At 44.9% G+C, this 21,917-nt stretch overlaps 1 protein-coding gene across 2 annotated transcripts in view; it reads left to right on the top strand.

The window, feature by feature from the left end:
• Nucleotides 1-21,917, top strand: part of ACO1 (aconitase 1) — a 49,286-nt gene that overhangs the window by 15,377 nt on the left and 11,992 nt on the right. For both annotated transcript variants that reach the window (XR_014542987.1, XM_083593107.1), the window contains exons 4-13: nucleotides 5,509-5,646; nucleotides 6,166-6,235; nucleotides 7,288-7,471; nucleotides 8,574-8,713; nucleotides 9,464-9,635; nucleotides 11,358-11,458; nucleotides 16,056-16,172; nucleotides 17,419-17,578; nucleotides 19,457-19,592; nucleotides 21,310-21,394. Coding sequence is in view for 1 of the 2 variants with exons in the window: in XM_083593107.1 (XP_083449233.1) it covers nucleotides 5,509-5,646; nucleotides 6,166-6,235; nucleotides 7,288-7,471; nucleotides 8,574-8,713; nucleotides 9,464-9,635; nucleotides 11,358-11,458; nucleotides 16,056-16,172; nucleotides 17,419-17,578; nucleotides 19,457-19,592; nucleotides 21,310-21,394 (1,303 nt within the window). In the remaining variant the exon portion in view is untranslated. The remainder of the gene's footprint in view (nucleotides 1-5,508; nucleotides 5,647-6,165; nucleotides 6,236-7,287; nucleotides 7,472-8,573; nucleotides 8,714-9,463; nucleotides 9,636-11,357; nucleotides 11,459-16,055; nucleotides 16,173-17,418; nucleotides 17,579-19,456; nucleotides 19,593-21,309; nucleotides 21,395-21,917) is intronic.

Genomic DNA, 21,917 nt, shown 5'->3' with positions numbered 1-21,917 from the left:
GGTTTCATCACTTGCGCATGCGCAGACGCTCAAAATGACGCCACGCGCATGCGCAGAAGCGGCGAAAAGCGACGCGTGTGTGCACAGACGTGCCGTCGCTAGTTACGTTTACCTCTAGATGCAAACAGGGCTCCAGAACAGATCCCGTTCGTATCTAGAGGTACCACTGTAATAAGAAAAGTTATGTCGACCAATGCACATATCAGTGCACATGTGGCCTCCTAGCAAGGCACCGCTTATGCCTGTCAGAGCAGGAGCTCTGCGCAAATGGACTTGAATGTTGTTCAGGCAGTAGCTGTTCACTGATGGCTGTCATCTGACCTGGCCCTAGGAAAGCTTTTTTCAAAAGAAGCAACCAGGGAAAAGTGCTACATTTCTCCTTGCTTGTAGAGCAGTGTTCTCTTAAGTGGGGAGTTGGAATCCAAGCTTAATCCTGATCTCAGACTAAGGTGTTGTTCCACCAGCACCATGACTGTGCAAGAGTCTCCAGCGAGCCTCCTGCCATCCTTTTGTGCATCAAAATTGTGGCTGGGAAGGGAATTGTCTCTGACCTTGTGCAGAGGCACGATGTGGAAGGCAGAGATAAGAGGAAGTTCAAAGTCCTGACAGCTGCAAGTTTTGGCATGGTGACCAAGCCTAGTCGAAAATTACAGACCGCTGAATTTCAGCAAACTTTCCTTTAGACACACATCTTTCCTTTCCCACCTGTGTTTCAGGTCTCTTTCAATGATTAACATTCGTTGTATTCCTTAGTGACCTTCGTATTGAGATACATACTGCAGACTGGGATTATGAAGAGAGAGAAGGAAAAGACAGAGAGAGATTACATTTTGTGCAGAATCTGTTTGTTGTAAGAAAAGAGAGGCAGTTGCGCTCGCGCGCGCACACACACACACACACACACACACACACACAATGAAAAACAAAATTTAGTCCAGAAATCCTATTGCAGGCTTTCCCAAACGTGAATTTCCAGCTGTTTTTATACTACAGTTCCCATAATCCCTGACCACTGGTCCTGTTAGCCAGGGATGATGGGAATTGTAGTCCAAAAACAGCTGGAAATTCAAGTTTGGGAAACCCTGTCCTAGAGGAAGCAGCAAAGCATAATAATGAATCCCAGTTGTTGTTGTTGTTCTAGAAAACAGTGGTCCTGATTATATGTATTACTAATTTTACTGCAATACCTGTTCTTGATCCTCTTTCTTAATTTTAATGATATTTAAGCTTGTGAGCTGTTTTTGTTTAAAGACACTTCTTTGCATCCAGCAAACACTCCTCTCCTTTTTGACCCTGCACCTTCCAACATAGTAACTAGGAAGGTTTGCAGTAAATGACTAGGGGATTGTGATGCAAGTTTTTAAAATACAAGCCTGTTCTGCAACAATTGCGGGCCCTGTTTAGTTAGCCGAAAAATGGAAAGTGAGCAAGGTCCCGATCAAAGAGGACTGGCAACTTAAATTGACAGAATATGCACAACTTGCAGATTTAACATATAGAGCAAGAAGAACATAGTAAAGGTAAAGGGACCCCTGACCATTAGGTCCAGTTGTGGCCGACTCTGGGGTTGCGGTGCTCATCTCGCTTTATTGGCCGAGGGAGCCGGCGTACAGCTTCCGGGTCATGGGGCCAGCATGACTAAGCCGCTTCTGGAGAACCAGAGCAGCGCACGGAAACGCCGTTTACCTTCCCACCTCAGCGGTACCTATTTATCTACTTACACTTTGACGTGCTTTCGAACTACTAGAAGAACATACAGTACATTTAAAGAAGATTGGGAAAAAATTATTGAATATATGGAAAATAACTGTATACGTACACCTGAAAGTGCTGGCAGCATTAAGATAAGATAAATTCAACAGAATATATTTTTGTGTGGATGTAAGAGTGGGAAACTGATTTGAATGGTTACACTAAAATATGCAGGGATGTATGATATTTAAAATGAACCATGGAAAGAGAAGAAGGGAAGTCATTGGATATTTTAAAGTTTGTAAAATGTTTATTTGAAATTGTAAAACTGAAAATTTCATAAAAAATTATTTTGTATACACACACAGAGAGAGATATTATATATATAAATGCAAACCTGAAGTTAGCCAATCTATTCCTTGGTATGGCAATCTGTTCTCTCCCAAACTGGGTTTGCAACAGACTGTATTGAGTTAGAAAGATAAACAGACGCACAGATACGTCATCTGAATTGAGAGTGTGTTTGTTCCTAGAACCAGAGGTTCAAAGATTGCAGGGAAGGTTGCCAGTGTCACTATCGTCAAGGCGTCCATTTCAGATTCAGATTCCTGTATTTCCAAAGCAATGCTTAAAATCAGGGCTGGAGGTTTCTTTGTTTTGCATTTTCATTCACACACACACACACACACACACACACACATATATATATAAAGGTAAAGGGACCCCTGGCCATTAGGTCCAGTAGTGACTGACTCTGGGGTTGCGGCGCTCATCTCGCTTTACTGGCCAAGGGAGCCGGCATACAGCTTCCGGGTCATGTGGCCAGCATGACTAAGCCGCTTCTGGCAAAGCAGAGCAGCGCACGGAAACACCGTTTACCTTACCCACCAGAGCGGTACCTATTTATCTACTTGCACTTTGACGTGCTTTCAAACTGCTAGGTTGGCAGGAGCAGGGACTGAGCAACGGGAGCTCACCCCGTTGTGGGGATTCGAACCGCCGACCTTCTGATCAGCAAGTCCTAGGCTCTGTGGTAAAACAGCTTCCTGAGGAAATAGATCTCTGGTACTATCTGGTTTATTTTCAATACCAGACTAAGAAAAGTCAGGGAATTTGATTATAACTGGAATATTGTTATATGAAATAATGATATTGGAAACTGCTACATTCTATTACAAGGAAATTCAGTTGGAAGAGGTTTGAGGAAGTCAAGTAATATGTTAATGAAACTGGAGTTTAACTAACTAATTAAGTCTTTTTTATCTATGTGGAGATATATGTGGGGTTTGTAACATTTTACTTTTTAAATTTCTGCTTCCTTTTTTCTTTTTCTTCTTTTTTACTACTGTTCTTTCTTTTTTTTATTATGCTATAGTTATGTCTTTCTATGAAACTCAATAAATATTATTGCGGGGGGGGGGGGATATTTTCCATACCAGACTAGAACTTTTCTTCACCCTAGTTTGACCTTTTTACCATGAACTCGTTTTGTGATCTGCGTCTCCAGAATTTCACCACCACAAGCCTGCTAAGAGGTGCAAAGTCCAAAATGAAGTATCCTTCAGAAGAATCACAAAAGGGCTTAGATCTTTTTGTACTACTGCCTGGTTGATTGGGATGAAGACTCGGTCTGGCATGAGGGAGAGTATGGGAATGAGGAAAGTGGCCAGGAGCTTGCGTTGAGCCAGCTTGGGAATCAGTGGCAGCTATAGAAATGGATTTTGAGGCTATCTGGTTGCCTCTTCTGACCACCTTCCTCATTCCTGTTCTCCTCCTCCTACCAGACTGACTCTTCATCCTAATTGGCAGAGCATTTGGGGGCATAAGCAGCGGAGGCATAAGCAATGGATTCCCAAGCTGGCTGGGTAGGAGGAAGATGATTGGTGATAGTGTCAGCCAACCTGGGGATCTAGATTACAGAGACGGGGAGCTTTCTGTCCTCCACTGCTTGACTGGACTGCCTATCCATCACCTCTTGTTGCTCAGTAGTTTGAAGTGCCACCTCTTTGTGGCCCAGCACAGCTGTTAGGGGCTGGACTGAGGAGGAATGGTGGGAACAGCCTCTCCTCTCTCTATAGCTTCTCAAGAAGAGGAGGACAGTATAGACTTAGAACAGCGGTTTGCAGAAGGGCATAGTTCAGAGGCAAGAAGCTGGGGGGGGGGAGGGGAGAGCAGCAGGAAGAAGAAGCACTTGGGGAGAGACAGGTAACAGACTCGGTGTCTCTTGAAAGAGAGCCCGTGTGCTGTAGTGGTTAAGAGTGGTAGACTTGTAATCTGGTGAACTGGGTTTGCTTCCCCACTCCTCCACATGCAGCTGCTGGGTGACCTTGGGCTAGTCACACTTCTCTGAAGTCTCTCAGCCCCACTCACCTCACAGAGTGTTTGTTGTGGGGGAGGAAGGGAAAGGAGAATGTTGGCCGCTTTGAGACTCCTTGAGTGATAAAGCAGGATATCAAATCCAAACTCCTCCTCTTCCTCCTCCTCCTCCTCCTCCTCCTCCTCCTCCTCCTCCTCCTCCTTCTCCTCCTCCTCCTCCTCCTCCTCTTCTTCTTCTTCTTAGCATCCCTGGCCCCCCTCTTCCAGATCCAGGCATGCCTTAAGAGTAGCAGAACAGAAAACTCAGAGGCAGAAAGCACAGATCAGCCGGCGCAGGGGTGACATAGAATAGGAGGGACTGAGAGGGTGGGACTTGGAGCAACACCATTATCTAAGAGAGACTGCATTCCTTCGTCTCTCTGTGTGTGGATATTGAATAAGCTACTTGGTAAGAACTCTTCTTGGTTTTCTGCTTTTTGGCATCCCACCGTGGGAGGGATAGGATTCCCTGAAGCCCTGACAATAGCGTGATGGCGCGCTTGCATTTTTATGTAACATGGAAAATACATTGTTAAGGCCACAGGCTGAAATTTCGGGTCACATTTTTAAACATGTGTCCTTCGTTTTGAAGAAAAGCAACAACAACATTGGGGACCTGATCCAGAACCTCCTCCCATTCGAGATCAGGGCGCTGTACCAGTTTCTTGTTTCCAATTCCCCCAGAAAGTGATGTTTACTGCAACCACCACCAGTAATTTTAGGTGGTGGTTACAGTGCTACCATGTTGAGTGCTGGCAATGAATCTGCTGAACAGTGCCCCCCCCGGCCCAAGTTATACATTTAAACCTGCATTCTTGAGCAGATAAGTTGCCTTGCCCCAACCATTAGGAAACCACATATAATCAGTATGTGCATTTTAGAGCAGAGTTCAGAGGTCTGGTGCCAACCATAGTTTGCCAATTTAGCTATCACAGTAAATTTTGCTTAGCATTAACCTTCGAACTGAAAGTGAAACTGCAAGGGAGGAGGGAGGGAGGAGAATGTGAGCACATAGCTTATTTGTTTGGTAAATTATCCATAGTGAGTCAGGCTGAATCCACACTTATATAAAAAGCACTGTGAAAATCCTTTAAAAAAACACACGTTTAAAAATATATATGGAATTTACCATTAGCTCACCAGCACCATCTAATGTCACATTTGTATAATGCACCTAAAATGTTATATTTGCAGCTTTATAGCTGAATCTCCAGTTTAATTCAAGTGACCTTTTCATAGAATTAGAGAACTGTAGGATTGGAAGGGACTCCCCCCCAAAAAATCCCATTTGTTGTTGTTGTTGTTGTTTTCCAGCTCTGGACCTCTGTATGTTGTTGCCTTTTAATATTGTTTCTTTCTTTGTGTGTGCTTGGCTTTAAGATCTCATTTGCAAAACAGCACAACACCTGGGCTGCTAATTTATATACACTTTCTTCCTTTCCCTTCATTCTTCCGTTGCAGCGGTGTCCCAGCAGTGGTGGATTTTGCTGCTATGCGTGATGCTGTGAAGGCTCTGGACGGAGACCCGGAAAAAATCAACCCCATCTGCCCTGCTGATTTAGTAATTGATCATTCCATCCAGGTTGACTTTAATAAAAGGTAAGGTATGGCAATGGAGTTTATGTCCAGCAGGATTTTTTTTTTAAAAAAAAGGGGGTAGGGGGTGGGGAAAACAAGAAACAGATGCAGAAACCCAACAGAGAGTTAGGCACAGGACATTTTCAAAACACTGAACCAATTTTGACAGCTCAACATAAGAAGAAATGTTATCCCCGTCCTCCCGTCCCCTGCTGCTGATATAATTAATGTTTTAGAACACTTCCCACCCCTCTTACATTCAGGCTAGACCCTGCCAAATATGCCTACATTCAGCATGGAATTAGCACTTGAGCCAGACAGTAGGAATTACTGCAAAAGCTACTTAAGCTCTCTTCACCGCTTGTTTCTAGCTCCCTGGTGCAAGGTAATTAAAGAGCATAAAACAGCTGAGCTCAATAAATAACAAACCTTCCTTTGTTTCTTGCTCTCCCTCACATTTTTTTGCCCACACACGTTGGACCTTGCGAAGCATCCTCTTAAAGGTGTACCGCTCTGATAACCCACATATTTTGTTTGCAGGCCAGACAGTTTGCAGAAGAATCAGGATCTGGAGTTTGAGAGGAACAAAGAAAGATTTGAATTCTTGAAGGTACAGCAAAAGATCCCCCATTTGTGCATGGATGGGTCAAAGCAGAGGTTGGCTCTGGTACAGGGATTGGGGAGCCCTGTGGTCTCCACATCCTGCTAGACTCCAACTCCCATTAGCCTCAGCCAGCATGGCCAGTGGTCAGGGTGGTGGGAGTTGAAGTCCAGCAACATCTTGAGAGTCACAGGTTCCCTTCCCCTTCCTTAGTGGTCACCAGGGAAAAGAGCATGTCACAGGCTGGGCTGACTGCTGACAGTCCGTGCGGTTTAGGAAGTGAAAATGGCTACACTTCTGTCTTGGAAGATGCAACTGGCCAGGGAAGAAGCCTAAGTCCTGTAAAGACCTTGGCCCCATAGAAGAAGGGAACTGACAACTGGGGTTGGCAGAGAAACGAGCAAGTGTTCCTTGACCACCAATTTAGAGTTGTTGTTGTTTTTGCCTTGACCAATGTTGCCAAGTTTATCTTCTAAACATGTGTGGAAACACAAGTGTTAAGTTGTGGGTGAACATATCAGACGACACAGCGATTCTTCAAACAGCTCTTGTTTATTCACAGGCCAGAACAGAACTGAACTAAAGGGCTCAGTCAGCCTGCTTATATAGAGCTCAGTACCACGTTACTGTAACAACTTTCTAAAACTATCCAATCACTGAACGTCACTTTTGATCCTTCATTTGCATAACTATCTACAGTATCCCCCTGCTAGCCCAGGGTGAGAACTTCAGTACATAACACCAAGGGATCAGATTTTTGACTTTGCAGTTTCTGGGGCTGGCTTTTGAGCCCAACATCCATCCACAACAAGGCTGACTTGGGTAGCTTTAATTTTGCTGCCTTGATTTTACAGTTTTCACATGCTGCTTTCAAAAATAGTGGGGCCCTAGCAGCTTGTGAGGTGGGGCCTGGGACAGAATCTTCTGCTTAGTGATCTTCCAAACCCCCCACCCCCAGTACCAGATAACAGGTTTTTTTATGCTCGGAAACACACAATGCTGCCAAGGGCATTCTTTGACTATGTCTAAGAGAGAGCGGCTCTTCCGTTTTGTGTTTCCAGTGGGGCTCCCAAGCCTTCCAGAACATGAGGATTATTCCCCCGGGCTCTGGGATTGTCCATCAAGTGAATCTGGAGTATTTGGCAAGAGTTGTCTTTGATCAGAGTGGATACTATTATCCAGACAGCGTGGTGGGCACCGATTCACATACCACGATGATTAATGGCTTAGGCGTCCTTGGCTGGGGTAAGTGCCCTTGAACTTGATTGACCTATTCAGTGGTTTGGGTTTATGTTGAGTTGCAGGTAAACAAAGTTCTGTTTCTCTCTCTCCTCCCTGCCCCAAATAGATAATCATTAGAACTAGTTGAAAACGTGGTGCTCTTGTTTTAAAAACGTTTGAAAAGGACTGCTGCAAAAATGCCCAGGTGAAGATGGGCATTTGGACCAACCTTTGCATTTAAAAACACCGAACCGCATTTCTCTTAACTACATTTAAAGCAATTACATGTTCCCTCCGTACAAATCTATGCACAACATTAGCGGCAGAGACCTCCCCAAAGATTAAATCCACGGAAGATTAAAATCCAATTGAAAACCCACCTAATACCAGTCTAATCCCTACCATTTAAGGAGAACCCAAACAGCGAAGTTAATGTTTCTGAGGAATGTTCAGACTTGGCGCTGGCCAAAGGTTTGACTCTCTTTCCAGTTCCAGATGGGGGTTTGCGGTGTTGTGTTTCCCCTGAAGGTGTAAAAGGATTGCCTGATCAGCTAATAAATTGTCTACATGCAGACGATGCAACGGGATAAACCTTTTTAAGACTTTTTGCTTTTTAAGACCTAAAGCAGTTTTGCTTTAGGTAAATTCAGTGCAAAGCAGGAGCTGTTTGCTGTGGAATATAATAAGTATATCCACAAGTACTTCATCCATCCTGCTCGTATGACAATGTTGGCAGCAATCCTAGACAGCCCTATCTTCTCTGTTCCATTGGAATTTTCTTTCTCTCTGCCTTGAAGCTTTACCGTATTTTTTGCTCTATAAGGCTCACTTTTTCCCTCCTAAAAAGTAAGGGGAAATGTGTGTGCGTCTTATGGAGTGAATGCAGGCTGCGCAGCTATCCCAGAAGCCAGAACAGCAAGAGGGATTGCTGCTTTCACTGCATAGCAATCCCTCTTGCTGTTCTGGCTTCTGAGATTCAGAATATTTTTTTTCTTGTTTTCCTCCTCCAAAAACTAGTCTTGTGGTCTGGTGCGTCTTATAGAGTGAAAAATACGGTATATCCTTCTTGTTTGTCATCAGGCAGTGAGACAGTTGCGTTTAATGCTGTCTTTGTCCTCGTTGGCAGGCGTGGGGGGAATTGAAGCAGAAGCGGTGATGCTGGGCCAGCCAATCAGCATGGTGCTTCCTGAGGTGATCGGCTACAAATTGATAGGTAGCCCTCAACCACTTGTCACATCCACTGACATTGTGCTCACCGTTACCAAGGTAATCACATGGTGCAACACCACGATGGCCAAAATCACTGTTGTCCATTTTCTAGGGATTTGATCTTCCCTTAATTCCAGAAACATGTCTATCATAGATGCGGGGCAGGGGAGCAGAGAGGGTGCCATTACTTCCGTAATGGGCAGAAAATAGATCTGGATCTACCATTAGATCTCTGGCTGATTTCTGACCCCCATTTGTGTTTAACAATGGCAGCATGAAAATTACGCTTCCCTCAATTATACTGAGATAACCAGGAGTGAATATTTGTGTGGAAGGGTTATGAGCTATATTAAGTTATGATGCTCAGAGCTAATTTCTGGGCTGAGAATGATTTGATTTTAAGTCTTTCACATCAGGGTCTGGTTGACAGATCTCATGTTTCCTACTAAAAATCAAAATAGATGTCTATGTACCGCTGTCCTTCATCAGATGGAGCAAACTGACCTAAGAGCCATGCTATGAGCCAAGAAACTCTCCCTTCATATCTCCCCTTATTCACAAATTAGTGACTCAGCCTCTTCCAACCCTCAGTCTGCAGTACTGAGTTGATGATAATTGATCTACATTATGGAGCCATTGTAGGGATTACTGAGATAAACTAACACAATGATCGCTTGAAAATTTTTAAGCGGTAGCCAGTGGAAAGCTGGTTAGGATTGGGATGCTGGCAGCTTTTGAGTTTGTCCTCTTTTATTAGAATACAATTTATATCAGACGGTTCTAAGTGCAGTTTTTAATCTGTTACAGCACCTTCGCCAGGTTGGGGTCGTGGGTAAATTTGTTGAGTTCTTTGGGCCTGGGGTGACTCAGTTGTCCATCGCTGATCGAGCCACCATTGCCAACATGTGCCCAGAATATGGAGCAACTGCTGCCTTCTTCCCAGTTGATGAAGTTAGCATCAAGTACCTGCTTCAAACAGGTGAGTGTCAAACAGGTGGCAAAATTCAGGGGGACACTTGGACGCTTGAAATAGAGAAAATGGATCTGCTGGGTTTACGATGAGTTGGACTGAGTGCTTTTAACCCCAGCATATATAAACTAGTGTCAATATCTGTGTGGCCCATTCTGCATATAATGACAAGCCATGGTTTGCCATTTTGAGAAGGAGCAGGCAACGATGCTTCCCCCCCCCCCACCTTGCATATTACAGGAGGAAGTGAGATGAAAAACCTCCAGCTGAGGTTTGCAATAAAACTGCAGTTTCCTGTTGGCACCCGTATAAGGCAAACTGTGGCCATAGTTTGTTGGTTATCCTGATTCGTGAACAAACTATAGATTGCACAAGCTACAGTTTGCCATCTTTCAAATGAGATTTGTTAGAAAAGCTAATTGAAAAAATATCTTGTTTCCTCTTCATGCACAAAGAAGGGGAGCAGACAGTGTATGATACTTCCTTCTTCCAGTAACAGAAAAACTATGGCTTGTTGATACATCTGAACTGGGTCAATATTCACTGCTTTTTGTGCCTTAGAAGAAAATGAAATAATGGAGGGGTTTGTCCTTTAGTATTGTTTATGATCTGATTAGGTGATTGAAAGTGGTTTAATTCATCACTTTGAAACCTCAAATTTACACACATTCAGAGAAATACGAAATGCACATACAGTCGTACCTTGGAAGTTGAACAGAATCTGTTCCAGAAGTCCGTTCGACTTCCAAAACGTTTGGAAACCAAAGTGCTGCTTCTGATTGGCTGCAGGAAGTTCCTGCAGCCAATCAGAAGCGGCGGAAGCCCTGTCAGACATTCGGGTTCCAAAGAACGTTTGCAAACCGGAACACTCACTTTCGGGTTCGGGAGCCAAAACATCAGAGTACCAAGGCATTTGGGATCCAAGATACGACTGTATTATCACCATCATTATCACCATTATAATTTGTACACTGCCCTTCATCTGTAGATCTCAGGGTGGTTCACAGCATAAAATTATGTCATCAAAAAAACAAAATAGGGATATGTGTTCAGATCATACCGTTTCCACTATTTTTTAAAAAGGGATTTCTTTGTTTGATGAGGCAAATAATATAACCTGTCTTGTAACCCTGATTGATCTATTTTGAAGTCACCTTAAAAAAAATAAACATATGTGTTATTTAAATAAGAGCCTCTAAAGAATCCATAGCCCTAATATGTGACATTGAGGCATCAATAAAGGTAAAGTTAAAGGAACTCCTTTAGGTCCAGTCGCTTTATTGGTCAAGGGAGCCGGCATCAATAATCCTATTAAATCATAGATTTGGGAATATTAAGGACATCTCTGCATATAAAGAGCAGAGTAAACAATAGGCAAGATCCTCCGTCACAACCATCCACTTCCATTTTTAGTCATGGCAAGAATTTTGCATACAAAATGAAATGCTGATATAGACAATGAAATGTTTTATTTATAATTCCCAATACTGTGCATTCACTGGCATTATGAACTCGGCTCAGAAGCGGATATCTTTTTGTGTTCTTATATTGTTAACCACCCTGCAATCCTCAGATGACGGGCAGCATACAAATTTAATAAGTAACAATATTAATAATCTTCTATTCAAATCCTACATGGCGACCTAAACATTCGATTGTGGAATTCTAAGTTGTTGTCTTTGTGCTTGTTTGAAATGCTGCAACTTGATTGGCTCTTTCCATCTGCTTTAGGCCGTGATGAAGATAAGATTAGGCACATAAGAAAATACCTTGAGGCTGCAGGAATGTTTAGAGATTTCAGTAACTCATCGCAGGATCCCGATTTTACACAGGTGGGTTTGCTTGACTTGACACCTTCCTCAAATGAGCATTCAGGCCTTTTGCCTCTTAGTCTTAATAAGGTCCTACCTACCACTTGTGAGACCTCACAAAGGCACTTTGAATTTAGCCCAGAAACTATTAGGTAGGCAGTGAAGTTGAGCCAGGATTGGCGTTATATGCTCAAACTGTCTTGCCCGAAAGAGCAACCTGTCCTCTGAATTCTGCACCGGCTGAAGTTTCCAAACTGTCTTCAGAGGCAGCCTCACATACAATGTGTTGCAGTAATCTAACCTAGAGGTTACCAGAGCACAGACAACAAAAGTTAGGCTCTCCCTGTCCAGACAGGGGCGCAGCTGGGACACCAGCCAAAGCTGATGAAAGGCACTCTGTACTAGGGCTGGGCGATGATATATCAATATATCATCCAAAACCGGTTTGAAGTCCATATCGTGATATTGTTTTCATCATTTTTGACCTGGCAATATATCATGACTCATGATGTGTATGAGTTTGCTTGTTATGCAAAAATCATGATGTGGGGAACCCATTGAAGCCAGCAAATGCCACTACATAAAAGGTAAAGGGACACCTGACCATTAGGTCCAGTCGTGACCGACTCTGGGGTTGCGGCGCTAATCTCGCTTTACTGGCCGAGGGAGCCGGCGTGCAGCTTCCGGGTCACGTGGCCAGCATGACTAACCCGCTTCTGGCGAACCAGAGCAGCACACAGAAATGCCATTTATCTTCCCACCAGAGCGGTACCTATTTATCTACTTGCACTTTGACGTGCTTTCGAACTGCTAGGTTGGCAGGAGCAGGGACCGAGAAATGGGAGCTCACCCCATTGCAGGGATTCGAACCACTGACCTTCTGATCGGCAAGTCCTAGGCTCTGTGGTTTAACCTACAGTGCCACCCACATCCCTTCTACATAGCTCTACATAGCTCCATCCTTATTTCAGTCATCATGATCAAACGGTATATCGTGATGTTTTTTATTATTTATTTATTGAATTTATATACGGTCGTACCTCAGAAGTCAAACAGAATCCGTTCTGGAAGTCCGTTTGACTTTTGGAGTGTGGCTTCTGATTGGCTGCAGGAAGTTCATAAAAACAACAACCCAATAGCCCCCCTCCCTCGGTGATATGTCATGATGTTGAAAACTAGATATTGCCCAGCACTACTCCGTGCCATCAAGGCCACCTGAGTGTCAAGTGACAGCACAGGATCCGGGAATACCCCCAAGCTGTATACCCGCTCCTTCAGAGGAAGTGTAACCCCATCAAGAGCAGGCAACCTCTCAGCCATTTGGACTAGGGAACCACCCACGCAATCATCCCTGACCATTGGTCATGTTAGGATGTTAGGATTTTATGTAAGCTGATGCTGGCTAGTGTGATTAGTATAAATCACATGAGATGTCTGAGAAGAGTGTGGGAACAGAAGACTGTCTTATCTCTCCTGTCTGAGAGTGTTATTGGACTGTACTTTCGCTTTTGCTGTATGCTTTCTGTTTCTGCCAGAGTTTGGAGAACACAGACGTGATTATGGATTCTCTGTGTATATTGTGAATAAAACGTAGTTTAGATTTACGGATGTCTCTATCTTCTTGCTGTGTGATGCCAGAAGACTTGTGTGCACTTTTCATATGAGAAGTGTCGCAGAGGGGTGACACTCTGGAGTGAAGGGACATGCCATTCCAGAGATGTGCCTACTGGGAGATGCTCGGAGGTACTGGGAGTCTGTCGTCCCCCTCCCAGGAGTGTTTGCCCTCAACAGCTGGTATTGGTGGAAGCTGGAATCCAACAACATCTCAAGGACCACAAACTCTCCATTCCTGGTACAAATGGAGTTCCTTTTCTAGAGCGGGGGTGGGGAAATTTTAAACCCCTAGATGTTGCCGAACTGCAACCCACATCACCCCTGGCTATTGGCCATACTTCCTGGTGCGGATGAGAGTTGTAGTTCAGCCACATCTGGAGGGGGTTCCCCACCCCTGGTCTAGGAGAAACATCTCTTTCAAGAGTCCCAAACTCTTGATAATATGCAGAGGACCTTCTGTGTTGCGTGGCGAGTTCCCGCCTCCCCCCTTGGAAATAAAGACACGAGACACAAATATTAGAGTTAATGGGTCAAATTAGGCCACAACTTTATTGATTACAGGAATTGAGTGGTATTGGCTTAGGCGTTGGTCCTATCATCTAACCGGCTTCAGCCTGCTTGCTTGAAGACCGGTAAGGGTTAACCACCAGTAGGGGGAGTCCTGCTGATGCACATCAACTAGGAGCTCCCCCAGGGTCACCGCTCGGGGGCGTGCCATGGGGCCACACCTCCATTGGCTTAGGATAAGGCCACGCCCCCCGGAATTCTTTTCTGGACTACCCTTTGATTTGGTAGAAGGTGATGGCGCTTCCTCCCCCTTCATCTGCATAACAATACCCCTACCAATGCCTAACCGCCAATACCGAGGAGTTGTGATGGTTTGCTACCAGGTAGGCGAAAATCAAGTGGCTGGTGCCAATCTGCCAATTGGAAAAATTCCTACCAGGCCCCTCGACGGCGACCAACCGGAGTCCATAGCAAAGTCGGAGAGCCTAGCCTAACAGGTGGGAGGGGAGGGAAAACCTGAACAGCTGAGGTGTGGAAAGAGGGAGATCCTCAGCCGCGCCGGCCCTAAATAGGGCCGGCCATGCCTCCCGGGCCAGCCGATTGGCTGGCCAGGGGGATAACGCATCCGAGGATTCCCCTAGTATCGCGGGGGCTATCAGCCAGCCCCCGCGAGTGTGGGGAGGGGCGTGAAGCCCACAACCCCACCTCCTCCCTAGCTCGGAAGTGGCTTTTTCATTCCTTCCCTTCCCTCTGAAGACTTCGGAGCATGTTGGCACAGGCTAGCTGAACTGGGAGGTCCTCCAAGCCAACTGTGTAGCCCACCGGGCATGCATGGCAGACCACCAAGGGTTAGATTAAACCTCCTGTTTGTGTTGCCCACCGAGGACCTCAAACAGAGGGAGGGTTGTTGAGCACCTGACAAACCCCAAAACGAGGCTGGTGGGCCGAGTTCAGGTTGGGGCAGGCCTGCACCGGAATAAATCCTTGGCATTGTGCTGTTAAGCCTGCAGGGCTTCTCCTGCTTCTTACAAATAGTCAGTTCCTGAGAAATGCAGCCTGGCTTCCTTTTGCTTCATAGGTGTATCGTGACTTCCTGTCTAAAGCAGGCATTGAGAAGCTGTGGCACACTCCAGTTCCCATCAGCCACAGCTAGAATGACTAATGATCAGGGATGATGGGAGTTGTAGTCTAGGAGGGCCACAGTCTTCCCCAAACCTTGTCTGAAGCCTCCAGGGGATTCAGAATTGCAGATCCTGTCTCTGTAAGAACTATCCTTTGCTGTATGGAAATACCCATGCAGGCAACCTGGTGCCTCTACAAGCTTGTCGGCAGCATCTGGAAAATCCGCATTGCCCCCAACCATAAATAGATCTCTCCTGTCCTCCCACCCCAAATCGCTGTATTCTGTGGTGGTGAAAGCCACCAGACGCTAAGCCAGGGTGCTGATAAGGACCCCTTTAACTAGCAAATATTTAGGGGAAAATTAATAGAAAGCCCTGTTAGAATTCCTGATCCATGATTGCAGTCATAGGATTGTTGTCTTTCACATGATGGTATATGTTTTGACTCCACCGAGTGGGAAGTGACGAAGACAGGATGTTTGTGTTACTGTGTTCCATGAAGTGGGACTATTGTCCTTTGTCCTTTTTCTCTTTGCTGTCTGATGCTAGAGAATGAGGGAGCCATGTTGCAGTGCTCCGTGTGTGTTTATATGTAAATAAAGTAGATTAGCCAAAATGCTGAGTTGCTGAGGTCTGTTACGCAACTGCACAAACTCTGTGGATCCCTAAGTGTGCTGATGTCTGTTGGCATCGGTCACTGTGATATTCGGACAGAAGAAAGCTTTTGACGCTCCCGAATGAAAGACCAGGAGGGAGAGAACATGCCAGTCGGGCATGTGTCTCTGCCAGGGTCCTACTCGAGAGTAGGCTGAACTCCTGACAAGCCCCAGCTCTCTATTAGGAATATCATATGCCCTAGACTAGGTCACTGTTAGCCTTTTGGGTAATCTGGCCCTTTGCAAGACGGCCTTGATCTCCCCTGTCAGAAAAAATAAATAAATCCAGTGCAGGACAAAGCAAAGATATTCTTGAATATTCCTCAGCCCCTCCACAGACCACCTGAATGGAACTCTTGGACCATGTTTGAGAACTGTTGCTTTAAAGTATTTATCATTTTAAGAACTGATATTGACATGGTTAACTACATATCTATATCTATATATGAGACTGCAAATTTACGATTTTAGGATGACCAGGAACTAGACCCCTGGCTTGATTATGAACAATTGGGGTAATTCAGAGCAGAGAATAATGCCAGCAATGTTGCAGCGTTCCCTGGGAATCCACCATTTTACTCTTTCCCATATAAGTTAATGGCTGCAATTCAGTCCTATGTGGGGGGAACTCAAGGGCAGTTTGGAACATTGCATCTTGTTTACCTAATCTCTCTCTCTCTCTCTCTCTCTCTCTCTCTCTCTCTCTCTCTCCTTAAATAGATTGTAGAGTTGGATCTGCAAACAGTTGCTCCATGTTGCAGTGGCCCTAAAAGACCACAGGACAAGGTCGTGGTCTCTGAAATGAAGAAGGATTTTGAGAACTGCCTGGGAGCTAAAGTAATGGCTTTTTTCATTCATTTTCTTTCTTCCTCTTTCATTCAGAAACTTTAATTGCTTCAGACTTGCTTTTAGAGCTCAGAATTTCTATACTCTTTGGCCTAGCAGCCCTTAACCAATTCCACTTGCAGAACCTGCCCAATGAATCCCCTAGTTGTTGTTTGTTTTTGGAAAACATGCCCATTTTGTCCATTGTAGTTAGGTTGTCTGCTTTTTTTATGAATATGCAAATAAGTAAAGAGTTTGGCCCCTCTCATGCCAGTGAAACAGATTTCATTCAAGTGCTACTTCTGCTGTTCATTTGTGGTTACAAAGACCTTCCTTTGCCTAGTCTAGACCTTCCCAATTTTTCTTTTGTGCACAAACACAATTTTGGGATTGGCTGCTGATATTGAGAAACTCATTCCCTTCTCTCTCCAACCCCCACATGGAATTTTGGTTAGAATTATTTTGTTTCTGACTATATAGGAGATAGGCAGAAATTTCAGAGGGACAATTCATCAGCATTTGCGCAAAATACTAGACTTTTTTCTGTCCAAGACAATACACCTGGTTTTACCAGCTGATTAACTGCAGCATCTGCCAAAACCTGAACCATTCTGAAGTCAGCAGAGTGCTTCACTATAGTCAGAATGCAAAGAAACTTTCCTGAATGCTTGGTGAAATATTGTCTAGCAACACCCTCATAGAGTAACCCTACTGTACAGCTGGACAACTGGATTTCAACAGCACAGTTCCCTTTTCAAGTTAACATGCAGAGTGTTTTGATACACGTGCTGCAGTGAATGTATGTGGTTTTTCTGCCAGTTCAAAGCATCATATGTTCCAATAATGAGTCGCCCCTCCTTCCTTACACAAAACAGCATCACCAGCCATCAGCGAACAAGAAAGAGGGATCAATGGGCTTGGGGGGAATCTTGAGGTTTGTAGAACTTACGGTAAATGGGCACAGGATGCAGACTTGTCTCTTGGCTGTGGGATGGAAAACCGACAGGGAATAGAATGGAATACCCTGGAAGAACGCATGGATGTTTAATGGAATGCTAATCACACCAGCATTCCACAGCTTTGTGGCAGGTCTCACTTGTTCTCTTTCTAAACTTTGAAAAGGCAAATCTGCCTTGGTCATCTTTCCCCTGACCAAAATGGCTGCTGTAGAACTGTCTGTTTCGCTCTCCTTGGGCCTTTCCTCTGCTACCGTGATTCAGAATAATACTTCTCTTTCCTTGTCCCTTCTTCCTTGTAGCAAGGGTTTAAAGGCTTCCAAATTGCCCCTGACCAGCATAACAGCCAAGTGAAATTTGTTTACAATGATAAGGAGTTCGAACTTACACATGGCTCTGTGGTGATTGCCGCCATTACTAGCTGCACCAACACAAGTAATCCTTCGGTTATGCTAGGAGCTGGTAAGTGTGTCTCATCCTTTTGTGTGTCATTAAATTACACATGCATTTATGTGCTTTTCAAGAGGGAAGGGACCCTCAAAGCCTTCTTACATAAGCTGGCATAACTGATTAGCAATGCTGTCTTGTCTCTGTTTTCGTTTGGGCCTCTGGAGCTAGAGGGAGGGTTGTGGTGGAATTTGTCAATTATTTGGCTAAAAGGTAAAGGGACCCCTGACCATTAGGTCCAGTCATGACCAACTCTGGGGTTGCAGCGCTCATCTCGCTTTATTGGCCAAGGGAGCCGGTGTACAGCTTCCGGGTCATGTGGCCAGCATGACTAAGCCGCTGCTGGTGAACCAGAGCAGTGCACGGAAATGCCATTTACCTTCCCACTGGAGCGGTACCTATTTATCTACTTGCACTTTGACGTGCTTTCGAACTGCTAGTTGGGCAGGAGCAGGGACCGAGCAACTGGAGCTCACCCCGTCGCGGGGATTCGATCCACCGAACTTCCAATCGGCAAGCCCTAGGCTCTGTGGTTTAACCCACAGCGCCACCCGCGTCCCCTAATTATTTGGCTACCTTGGTGTAAATAGCAATTGTGTCCAAGCACATAGGCACAGCCACACTTCCATTGTGTATGAGCCTTTCCCCCCATTGTCTCCTGTTGAGAGAGTGAGGGTATAACAGCACCCTACAAAATAGCTCAGTTGGTAGAGCATAAGACTCTTAGCCTCAAGGCTGTGGGTTCCAGCCCCACATTGGGCAAAATAAAAATAAAAATCCTGCATTGCAGGGAGTTGGACTAGATGACCCTCGTGGTCCCTTCCAACACTACAATTCTATGATTCTATGAAACTAGGTATAGGAAAGTGCAATTATAAGAGCAAGCTTAAATATGGTTGAAGTCCAGTGCGATGACTCCAGGGGAGCTTGTTCCCAGATTTTACTATAGCACTTTAGGCAGATGCAAATCGTTACCAAGGCCTTTGACACCTGAGATGTGTGTTTTCAGAGCCCACCATATTCCTGCAACTGTAAATGTTCCGAATTCCGAATTTCAAGTTGTTACAACCCGCCCTGTGGCTTGGGCCAGGCTGGTACCAAATTTAATCAACACCATCCTCTTCTAGTGATAGCTTTAAATAATATAAAGGTAAAGGTAAAGGGACCCCTGACCATTAGGTCCAGTTGTGGCCGACTCTGGGGTTGTGGCGCTCATCTCGCTTTACTGGCCGAGGGAGCCGGCGTACAGCTTCCGGGTCATGTGGCCAGCATGACTAAGCCGCTTCTGGCAAACCAGAGCAGCGCACGGAAACACTGTTTACCTTTCCGCCGGAGTGGTACCTATTTATCTACTTGCACTTTGATGTGCTTTCAAACTGCTAGGTTGGCAGGATTAAATAATATACTTTGGTTTAAATGCAGCACTGAGCCAGACATGCCTGTGCCTATACGATTTTGTAAGGCGACATACAGTCGTACCTTGCTTTTCAAACAGCTTAGTTCTCAAACGTTTTGTCTCTCAAATACCGCAAACCCGGAAGTGACTGTTCTGGTTTGTGAACTATTTTTGGAAGCCGATCGTCCGATGGGGCTTCCGATTGGCTGCAGGAGCTTCCTGCAGCCAATCAGAAGCCGGACTTGGGTTTCCAAATGTTTTGGAAGTCGAACGGATTTCTGGAACGGATTCCGTTTGACTTCCAAGGTACAACTATATTACATAGTTGGTATGTATAAATAAATGTCCACCACTCCCATCATTCCTGACCACTGGCCACGCAAGCTGGTGCTGATGGGAGTTGGAGCCCATCAGTGTCTAGAGGGGATTCCCCACCCCATAATACTTAGCTGGAACAAGTGGTCTAAGACATCCATTGACTTTGGATATTTTTTCAGGATTGCTTGCAAAGAAAGCTGTAGAAGCCGGACTGACTGTGAAGCCATACATTAAAACTAGCCTGTCTCCTGGAAGTGGGGTTGTTACCTACTATCTGAGAGAGAGTGGAGTCTTGCCTTACCTTGTTCAACTAGGGTAAGAGGTTAGATTATATTCACTTTTTTGTTGGAGAGCTCAGTCGAGACTCTCGTAATTAATGTTTGATACTTGCTCCTCGGGTGAAAAAGCTTGTGTTAAGTATTCGTTTTAACTGTTGGCTGTAACTAGAAAATAAACAAAATCGCAGCTAAAAACACCGGGTTGAGGAAAGCAAAGCAGCCTGGAATACATGGGGGAAACCACATGTTGTTGGACTCCAAATCCCATCAGCCCCAATCAGAATTGGACAGTGGTTGGGGATGATGGGAGGTGTCGTTCAATAACCTGGAAAAGCCACAGGTTCTCCTTTCCTGCTTATAAAGGTTGTTGGAATGTTCAAGGGTCATTCAGTTGCCAACATTCAGGTTGCAGTTTGCATGCGAGTTGAAAGTACAGTGGTACCTCGGTTTAAGAACAGTCCGGTTTAAGAACGATTCGGTTTACAAACTCTGCAAAACTGGAAATAGTGTCCCGGTTTGAGAACTTTACCTCAGTCTAAGAATGGAATCTGAACGGTGGAAGGGCACCGGTGGCGAGAGGCTTCATTAGGGAAAGTGTGCCTTGGTTTAAGAACGGTTTCGGTTTAAGAATGGACTTCTGGAACAGATTAAGTCTGTCAACCGAGGTACCACTGTATTATTATTATTATTATTAATTATTAAATTTATATACTTCCCTTCATCTGAAGCTCACAGGGTGGTTTGCAGTATGAAAACACAAAACCACATAACCATAGCTGTCAATGTTTCCCTTTTTTTAAGGGAAATTCCCTTATTCCGAATAGGATTCCTCGCAAGAAAAGGGAAAAGTTGACAGCTATGAACATAACAACAAACAAAAACAATACCCCCCCCCCGAAAAGGCTTGTATTGCCACCCTCTGGACCTTTTGCAGAAGAGGCACATGAAGAATTGCTTCAGATGATGAATGCAGAGTCTGGGTCGGTTCCTATGGGGAGAGGCAGTCCTTGAAGTATTGCAGTCCTGGGCAAGTTAAGGTTTTAAAGGTCAAAACCAGCACTTTGAATCAGGCCCAGAAACAAATTAGCAGCCAGTGCAGTCAGGCCAGAAGTGGAGTCATATGCACAAACCATCTTGCCCCAGTGAGCAACCTGGCCGCCAAATTCTGCACCAGCTGAAGATTTGTTATTGTTTTGGTTCCTTAGAAATTAATTTTAAAAAGGGAAGAAAGACAAGGCCGCTCATTTTCCAATATATATACCATCTTCACTGTAGTTGAGATGTATTCATAGTTAAGCCCTACCATATAAAAATGGCAGGTGAGGTGGCGAATCTGGTGAAGTGCCTCATGATTAATATTCATTAAACAAACAACCAACATGAAACCCTCCTTCTCTTTCTTGTGCATATCAAAGAGGAGAGCAGGCTAGCAAACTCCTTGAACGTTCGACTCCCACCTATAATGTGAATGGAGTCTGGGCAAGATTTTTTTTTCCATGGTGACCCATCTGATTTTCCATTCATGCAAACTAGGCCTGAGATGGATACATAGAGTGGTTATGATTTTTCCAGCAGAAACATTGACCACAGAGGGTGGAATTCAACATTGCACTATTGCAGGTGTTCTGCCTGCTCAAGCATATCCTACTGTGCTCTTCTTTTTTTGGGGAGGGGGACAAGCAGTATGCTTTATAGTTAATATGCAGATGTGTATATATCCATCAAATACAGAACCTGTTTCATGCTGTCTGCAGGTTTGATGTGGTAGGTTATGGATGTATGACATGCATTGGCAACAGTGGGCCTCTGCCAGAACCAGTTGTCGAAGCCATTACTCAGGTAAGCCAAGTCTCGTGCCCCATATCCTGCTGTTAGAGATGTCACATACAGACTTTCATTTTGGTTACAAATGGCTAAAAGGTAAAGGGACACCTGACCATTAGGTCCAGTCGTGACCGACTCTGGGGTTGCGGCGCTCATCTCGCTTTACTGGCCGAGGGAGCAGCTTCTGGGTCATGTGGCCAGCATGACTAAGCCGCTTCTGGCGAACCAGAGCAGCGCACAGAAACGCCGTTTCCCTTCCCGCCGGAGCGGTACCTATTTATCTACTTGCACTTTGACGTGCTTTTGAACTGCTAGTTTGGCAGGAGCAGGGACTGAACAATGGGAGCTCACCCCGTCGCGGGGATTCGAACCGCCAACCTTCTGATTGGCAAGCCCTAGGCTCTGTGATTTACACCACCACACCACCTGCTTGGCTACAAGCAAGCAAATTGTTGTTGTTATTTTTGTTGTCCGGTCTTTTCACCGTAATAAAAATTAATTGACACACGTCCAGGTTTTGTGTCTATAGGATTTAGGT

The sequence above is a fragment of the Podarcis filfolensis genome (genome assembly GCF_964270895.1).
Source record: "Podarcis filfolensis genome assembly, chromosome: 17".
Classification (NCBI taxonomy): Eukaryota; Metazoa; Chordata; class Lepidosauria; order Squamata; family Lacertidae; genus Podarcis; species Podarcis filfolensis.
This window is presented reverse-complemented; position numbering and strand designations above follow the sequence as displayed.